General features: G+C 41.1%; 2 protein-coding genes across 2 annotated transcripts in view; one reads left to right on the top strand and one right to left on the bottom strand.

The window, feature by feature from the left end:
* The window catches only part of cdkl1 (cyclin dependent kinase like 1 (CDC2 related kinase)), a 9,822-nt gene extending 4,050 nt beyond the window's left edge, over window positions 1-5,772 (top strand). Inside the window, exons 4-10 of the mRNA XM_020622952.1 lie at window positions 1,280-1,352; window positions 1,936-2,026; window positions 2,249-2,449; window positions 3,013-3,095; window positions 3,318-3,374; window positions 3,881-4,042; window positions 4,258-5,772. Of these exons, the coding sequence (XP_020478608.1) occupies window positions 1,280-1,352; window positions 1,936-2,026; window positions 2,249-2,449; window positions 3,013-3,095; window positions 3,318-3,374; window positions 3,881-4,042; window positions 4,258-4,353 (763 nt within the window). The 3' untranslated portion in view covers window positions 4,354-5,772. The remainder of the gene's footprint in view (window positions 1-1,279; window positions 1,353-1,935; window positions 2,027-2,248; window positions 2,450-3,012; window positions 3,096-3,317; window positions 3,375-3,880; window positions 4,043-4,257) is intronic.
* A 97-nt stretch (window positions 5,773-5,869) lies between these two features.
* dmac2l (distal membrane arm assembly component 2 like) overlaps window positions 5,870-8,008 on the bottom strand; it is a 2,918-nt gene continuing 779 nt past the window's right edge. Inside the window, exons 2-5 of the mRNA XM_020622967.1 lie at window positions 7,668-7,764; window positions 7,205-7,413; window positions 6,283-6,454; window positions 5,870-6,113 (exon numbers count right to left, since the gene is read on the bottom strand). Coding sequence (XP_020478623.1) covers window positions 5,999-6,113; window positions 6,283-6,454; window positions 7,205-7,413; window positions 7,668-7,762 — 591 coding nt within the window. The 5' untranslated portion in view covers window positions 7,763-7,764 and the 3' untranslated portion in view covers window positions 5,870-5,998. The remainder of the gene's footprint in view (window positions 6,114-6,282; window positions 6,455-7,204; window positions 7,414-7,667; window positions 7,765-8,008) is intronic.

The following is an 8,008-nucleotide window of genomic DNA, read 5'->3' as shown; positions in this document are numbered from 1 at the left end:
GGAGAGGGGAGGGGAAAGAAACTCAGAGCATCATGGGGCCCCCCAGCAGCCTAGGCCTATAGCAGCATAACTAAGGGAAGGCTCAGGGTCACGAAGCGTTGTTGTTTCACAAAAAGACGTCCAAATTCATGATCGAAGTACACTGTGAGTAAAAATGAACAGAGAGACTCAATTCAAGTGTGTGAAAAAGATTGTTGGCTAAACATTCTCACCACAAAGTCCATTTAGGAGCTGTTCTTGAGCTTTAAATCACATTGTGTACTGAAGGTCATGCGCTTTGAAGCTGCAGAACAGCTACTATATGGACGTGCTGGTGACATTGTTTTGTCAACCGTTGTTTCCAAGGGCAAGAACGAGCTTTGAATTTCTTAGAACTTTCAGGTTTGGACTTTATTCTGTTGAAATATTTACTCAAAGAACAGTGTGTCAAACATGGGCACACAGAAACACAAAATACAAAATGAAGCAGTAAGAAGTTTACTGTTTTCTGAGCTGAACACACAACAGGCCCCTCAGGGTACTGTACAAACATTCATGCTGCCACATTGAAATGCTGAGAGCATAACTCTGACTTTGGCTGCTTGTCATTACACAAAGTGCTGTGTACTTTGTGTTATCTCTACATTACATATATACCACACTGTGCTTTGTCCAGCTCTGACAGGCACAACGCTTGTCTCCGGAGAGGCTGACCTGCTCACTGTGGTATGTTTACAGTGATGCTCTCCCAGAATGCTTTGCAGGTGGGGAGCTGTCAGGGCTCCTTAGGTCCGGCCACATTTTATACGGAGTGTTTTCACTCTCTAGTTTCCCCCTCGGTTCCTGGCCTGCAGCCCTCTGGGTTCAAAAGAAGACAAAACAGAGTAGGAGAAGGGGCGGAGATTGTTATTAATCGCTAGTCACATGGCTCGATTTAGTCATTTCCCCAGCAACAGTGATAGATGATGGTCGCTGAACCAACAAAGCCTCAGTGTTGAGCATCGGCGCTCACAATGGAAACAGCAGACCTACTCATCTACTGCCATCTGAGGGGAGGGATGTCTGAAATACAGAGCATAGAAGGGAACACTAGAGATGACAATAAAGAGATTTTATCCCCATCTTAGCTGATGGAGTTCTTACTTGGTTGGAGAATGTGCAAAAGGTTAACTTGTGCAAATTTTGGTTTTGTCGGACTGCTATTTACAAGGTCAAAGTTGAATAGATTCTTTTGGTCATTTAATTGTTTCATCAACAAATCTTTTTCAGCCTAACGTGCTGTTTCCTTGTTGCTTTACAGTGTTCCAGAGCATCTTCTAAAAAGTATAACTTGGCAGACGCTTCAAGCCGTCAACTTCTGTCACAAACAAAATGTAAGTGACTGACTCTGCATGCTGCTCTGTTTCTGCTCTTACTGTGTCTTTGTGTAGGCTACAGTGAATTTGTGACGTGTCAGACCTTCCCTTTGGCTTGTTTTGGAATGTTTCTGGTCTCCTCCCTCCTCCAGCTCCCACCGAGCCTTGGGTTTTATGGCTCCTTTTTAACAAGAATTTCTTCCCCTTGGCTGACCAGCAGTTAATATGTCACCTAGACACAACAAATGTTACAACAGCCCCCATTTAATAGGGTGGCATGAAGTCCAGAAAGCACTGTTTCTCTCACACTGGCCCTTTACTTTCAACATCTCACAGTCACAAGCATCTGAGCACACTAGATACAGTAGGTCGATACTTTATTGATCCTGAGGGAAATTTCCGGTATCCAGTAGCAATAGCAGTGATTACCAAAATCACAGCACCCAAAGTAATGAAATGTATAAAAGTGTAAGACTGAGAATGAGCATTATGTGTAAACGTAAAGACGGGGTAAACAACACGCAGTGCAGTGATATAGTTGAGCTTTCAAGCTGTTCTTAAGTCGTGCACTGATTTGATTTGACTGTTTGTGTCTCTGCAGTGCATTCACAGAGACGTCAAGCCAGAGAATATTCTCATCACCAAACACCAAGTCATCAAACTCTGTGACTTTGGCTTTGCCAGGATCCTCAGTACGTTTTAATATTTCATCAACAGTTGTTATTACATATTTCATAGTGGCACCTAGAAGACATTGGCTGTCATTACATGTTGTACTCAGTGTTGTCATACTTTAAGGGTTTTTTACAGCTGTGACCAGGGGGAAACCTTTGTTATACAGTTTAAGGGACAACATAAAACCAGTATATTAGGCTAAGCATGGTCCTGATTGTCCCTGTATTGTGTGCCATTAGCTGGTCCATGTGACTACTACACAGACTACGTGGCCACTCGTTGGTATCGGGCCCCTGAGCTGCTAGTGGGAGACACTCAGTACGGCCCCCCGGTGGACGTATGGGCGATTGGCTGTGTGTTCGCAGAGCTGCTGTCAGGGATTCCTCTGTGGCCCGGGAAGTCCGACATGGACCAGCTGTACCTGATTAGAAAGACTCTGGGTAAGATGAGTCCGCTGCTGGACTGAGGGTAAACCTGGAATTTGTCCTGTTACAGTACAGTGAAGCATGTTAGTACTAATGATAGTTAATAGTAGTACAGTTAAGACAGTGCCAGAGGGTGATTAATTCTCTCATTTATTGTCTTATGCATATGTATTTGTACTTTAATGTGATGAACATCAAGTCCTCATAAAGCAAATAGCATGTGATCATGCTTCACTTTGCAAATGTTAACAGAGACATCAACTATGTCATTATTTTTTAGGACACAGTGTGTGTGAGAGGTGTGGGCCTTTTACATGTCTGTGCACAGCAGCCCATTGTCTCATAGTCTGTCCGTGCATGTGCACTTTAGAGTCTTTAGAGTTTTTTTTTCAAAAATAAGTGCCAATAGAATGGAATACAGCAAGAAAGATACTTTTCCACTATTGTGACATTTTTGGGAAGATTAATAAAATTCTACATTTTTGCCAGGATTGGATGTAAATTATAAAATATCTAAAAACCTCTGAACAATCAATAATTAAAAAAAAGACTAAATAAGTTTGTCTTGTCCTCTGCAGGAGACCTGATCCCTCGACATCAGCAGGTCTTCAGCAACAATCAGTTCTTCAGTGGAGTTTCCATCCCCGAGCCACAAGAGATGGTGAGGAAGGATGCTGTCAATATTTAATTAGATCTCCACTGGTTATTATCAGAAACTGTCTAGTTGTAAGTGCAGCATAAACCCAGCACACAAAGGGTGAATATTGTATAATTATGGTAAGAACGACAGAAACACAGGAAACTAAAATGTCCCAAGCCGGGTTGGATTCTGGGAAGTAAAATCCAAAATATTCTGAATTGTTGTCCTTTCTTCTTCCTGTAGGAACCTTTGGAGCAGAAATATCCGAACCTCTCCCACCAAGCTCTGAGTCTCATGAAGGTAAAGCGTCGTCTTTAGCCTAAAGGATTCTGGAGGTTACTGTCATCTTAACACCTGTTTGTCTGTTTTTCAACCTGTTTTAATGCAGCAAAATAAAAATCTCATGCATTTCTAACATATACAATACAACAAATACATGAGTTATAGATTAAGACTTTAGTCCAGATATTTTGCATTATTATTGTTTTGCTATATTATTATTATATGTACGTCAAACAGTAATGAAATGCCATGCAAGTAATGAAAAACCTTAATATGAGACCAAATATCTTTAGCTGAATTTTACATTTATACAAATGTTCATTGATTTGTTCATACAAATCAGAAAAGTGTGTGTAAGGTGCTGTGTGTGAGTAAATACTCTGTAAAGTCAGGCTTACTTGCATAATTCTGCCCGTAAGCAGTGAGACATTTAGAAAACTTTCATGACATCTGCTCATAAAGACTGGGAAGATGAATTATATGGCCCTGCCTGTCTCCTCATGCTGGTGGTTTTCATGGTGTAGGGTTGTCTGAGGATGGACCCGTCCGAGCGGCTGACCTGCGAGCAGCTCCTCCAGCACCCGTATTTCGACAGCCTGCGAGAAAAGAGCAAGAGCTCGTCTCGAGAGCAGGAACGCTCCAGCAACAAGAGGACCCGTTTCCCTCGCAAGCACCTTCCTCCTGGGGTAAGGGCGAGAATTATGACCGGACTTAAAACGTCCACATGCAAAATCAAATCGGAAACGTTCCTTTCACTGCATCTCTCGTTTTTATTTCACAACCAAAGGGAACCCTTTTTCTTACACTGATCACTTAATTGTATCCATGTAAAAGAATAATGTTTTGCTCTCGAGGTTGTCCCTGGACCTTCATTTTTTTCCCCTACATTTTTTTCCACCAGTATTTGCCACAGCTGACGGGCAGCAGCATCTTCCCAGCTCTGGACAATAAGAAGTACAACTTGCGCAAATTCAACTACCACCTACCAAACATCTAAACACACTGACCCTGACCTGGATTTAATCCTGAACACCATCAACTGTGAATGTTTTCTGAACATCTCAAGAAATGAAGCAGATTATGGTAGCACCTTGTTTTTTTAAAAATCATTTAAGAGGTTTCAACCAATTTTTAAAATATTGCTTTTCCACATGAGGTATGTCAGGTCTCTCCTGAAACTGATATCAGTCTCTATGCACTATTTCCAAACATGTCGGTTTATACACGTTGCCTACATTTCAAGCTCATTTCGTTGTGTTTTGTATAGTTGTGTAAAGACGAAGAGCGATGTGCCGCTCTGCTTGTAGCTGCTGAGTAGACAGGTAAAACTGGGATGTACTGCCTGGCCTGATTTGCCAAATGTATTTTTATATAATGTAAGAGTGACATGTTTAATGTTGTGTAACTGACTGTTGAGGACACAAACTTTGATGTGAAATGACTTCGGCATTTCTGAATATGATATTTATTGACAGCAGGAGTGAGTACAGTTGTAAACATTAAAGCTGATTTAGCACAATTTTGGATAAATCAAGTAAAAAACTGTCTAGAAATGTTTTTCCCTGCTCTACTGTCCCCCTCCCACCTTGCTAAGCTTCAGGCCCTGTGTTTATTTCTTTCCCTCTATGGCCAGTGTTGTTAAAATCTGAGATGTTAAAATTTACACCATCAACATAACTAGAAAAGTGGGGAGTTTGTTCAGCTATCAAAGTGTAACGTGATTTCAATTTATTCACTTATAACTCATGGTTATGTCACAATATGTGTGTCACGTATGTAACACTGAACACAATGCAATAGTAGCTGGAACATTAGAAATATCAATATTACTGGGAAAAATCATTCCTCTGTATGACTTGCTTGTGTTAGGTAGGAAAAAGGGTCATTGTTGTTGTACTGCCACAGAAAACCACAGGCTCTATGGGCTTTATTCCATTTGTGTTAATATTACTGCTGAGCTGCTTGACGGCCGGGTCCGTCTCTGGCTGTAGTTACCACATAGGACAAAGTTTCCCAAGGCAGGAGGGGCAAGGAGGAGCAGAGGGAGAAGAGGAGGGGTTACTGCCTGAGTTTGTTTTGATTTTCACTCACTCTCTAACAGTTGAATAGTTAGAGGGCCGAAGTTAGCTAGAGCAGTTTTAATTTTAACCTACCTTTACTAGCTTTTAGCAGTAACAGTACCACATTGTTGTTTCTGGGACTTTGGTGCTAAGGATGTTTTCAGCCATCTGTCTGTCCTCAGATGTTGTACAAATGCCAAATTCATCTAAAGAGAAATCATTTAAGACTCGTGAAGCTTTGAAATCCTCAGTGTTGTTACAAACTGTTTCTCTCTGTGTACACACATATCAGATTATAATAAACTATCATTATGTCAAAGAAAACTGGTGTCAGCAGTATAAAGTGCTTTAACTTTTCTTTTTGCTGGACTCTTGATCATATAAGCTTAGAAATGAAACAAATCTGAATATTTTAACCCAGGAAGTTTTTAGCATTATGAAGGCATCACCATATTTACAGGTAAATACATTTAATGTTTCAGCTGAAGGAAGCCCCACATACTCTAGTCTTCAAGATTTTACTTTGAAAACCTTTAAACGGGTGTTCCTACTTTGCATTTATAACAGGAAGCTGTTTCTCAATCAGTCCAAGTCCAGTGCTAAGTCTAGACGTGGGAGTGCTGTCTGTAGTCTGTCAGCTGTCGTCTGTTTGTCTTCGATTCCCGGCAGATCACTGAGAAACAGGTACTCCAGATTCCTGTGTGTCATTAATACGTGATTATTACATGAACCACTCATAAAGTATATGAAACTGATTAATCACTCATCTCTTTGTCAGAAATATGAACCAATCTGCTTCATTTAAATACACCTCAGATTCTTTACAAATAAACAAAACCAATTTGAAATTTACCACGAGCACTCACCTGAGCTTGTGCAGGGCGATGATGCCCTTATCAGTTACATTTCCACATGACACAACCTCCATCAGGTACAAACTGTTCTGTAGATTCTCTATTGAGCTCAGCCTCTCCAGGCAGGTGTCTTCGATGTAGATACACTTGTTGAACTTGATTTCCTCCACACATGTCAGACCATCTATAAAACATTTTCACAAAAACAGCATCAGCACACTAATTAAATTTACATGGGCAGAGAAGGGTTCAAACCAAAATAAATCTGTGGTGCGCTGCAGCCAACAAGGTCAGAGACTGTATCTGTGCCTGCCCAGTGTAAAACATCCTGGTTACTTGCGTCACTTTGGACAGATGCACTTTCACCCTCGCGTTCCCTTTCTTGCCTAAACAGATAGAGGAATCACTTTCAGGTCAAGCTCATGTTAACAGTTACTGCAAAATTTACACTTTCTCAACATAGCTTCAATCTTTAATTGGACTTTTAATGATGGTCCTGTTAGTCCAATACTTAAGTTCAAGCTGAAATATATTGATCTATTGTAGTTCCACCAGCAGGTAAAATATGCATTCTTATGTCTAATAATCAGGCTCAGTATTAATCTTATTTTAAAATTAATACTTTTTTAGCTATAAATTATCTAAATCGGTGAATGTTAGAGCTGAGCCTGAAATGTCTGCCGTACAGAGGATAAGCCCTTTGCATACAGTTGAGGATATGGACTTCCACCTTTCAGACCAGACCTTTTGCCCCATTTGTAGCAGGGATCTATGAACAATAATGAGTGCCATTGCTTCACTGTGTGCCTGCAGTTGTTGTTGTCTTTAATTTACTTTAAGTGGGAAATATGCATGACTGTATGGAAAGAAATGGTAATGAGATTGGGACAAGTCACAAAGACAAGAACATAATATTCTCCACTGTAACACTGACCCAGGTGGTCAAACCCTCTGTGCATGATGCACGATTCGGTAGCGTCAATCCCCTGGATCTTGTATCTGCCCAGAGGCCCAGTTGGCAGTCCATTGTAGTCGTGATGCCAGCGATCGAAACCTTGGAACTTCACTTTGGCACCGCATCTCAGCAGCCACTCTGCTGCAGCCTGATCTGGACCCACAGCTTTGATCCTCTCATAGTCCACCCTGGGTGAAGATCAACAAACATTCAAAGTGCGGTACATGCTGAAGACATTGACTGTAATCGGTCACATTTGGCTGGTGCTAACAAAGGAGAAGCAAGAAGTTAAAAATAATAACAATAATAATAATAAAAATGAAAAAACTGCCCATGAGACTAGTTGATGCAACCTTAGCAAATCACCCATATTTGTTTACTAGGCTATTTACTGGGATGCATACAGGTGTACCTAATGAAGAGAATGTTAATGTTGTCTCACTTGTTGAAAATTGCATTGAGCCAGCCCCAGAAGTGTCTGCGGCTCCACTCCCTCTGGCTCACAGCCAACTGCACAGCCTTCGATAACAGTCTCATATCTGAAAAATAAATTGAAAATAAATCAAGGGTCTTCTTCTTCTTCTTCCTTTGGCTGTTACCGTTAGGGGTCGCCACAGAGAATCATCTGTTTCCACCTACAGTAACTCTGTTCTCGGCATCCTCTACTCTCATCCCAACTAATTTCATGTCCTCTTTTAGCACATCCATATATCTCCTCGTTGGCCTTCCTCTTGACCTCTTGCCTGGCAGCTCCATCTCCAACATCCTTCTACCAATATAACC

Source organism: Monopterus albus, unplaced genomic scaffold (assembly GCF_001952655.1).
Source record: "Monopterus albus unplaced genomic scaffold, M_albus_1.0 scaffold290.1, whole genome shotgun sequence".
In the NCBI taxonomy this organism is placed as follows: domain Eukaryota; kingdom Metazoa; phylum Chordata; class Actinopteri; order Synbranchiformes; family Synbranchidae; genus Monopterus; species Monopterus albus.
The sequence above is the reverse complement of the archived record's forward strand: the minus strand, read 5'-3'. Positions and strand labels throughout refer to the sequence as shown.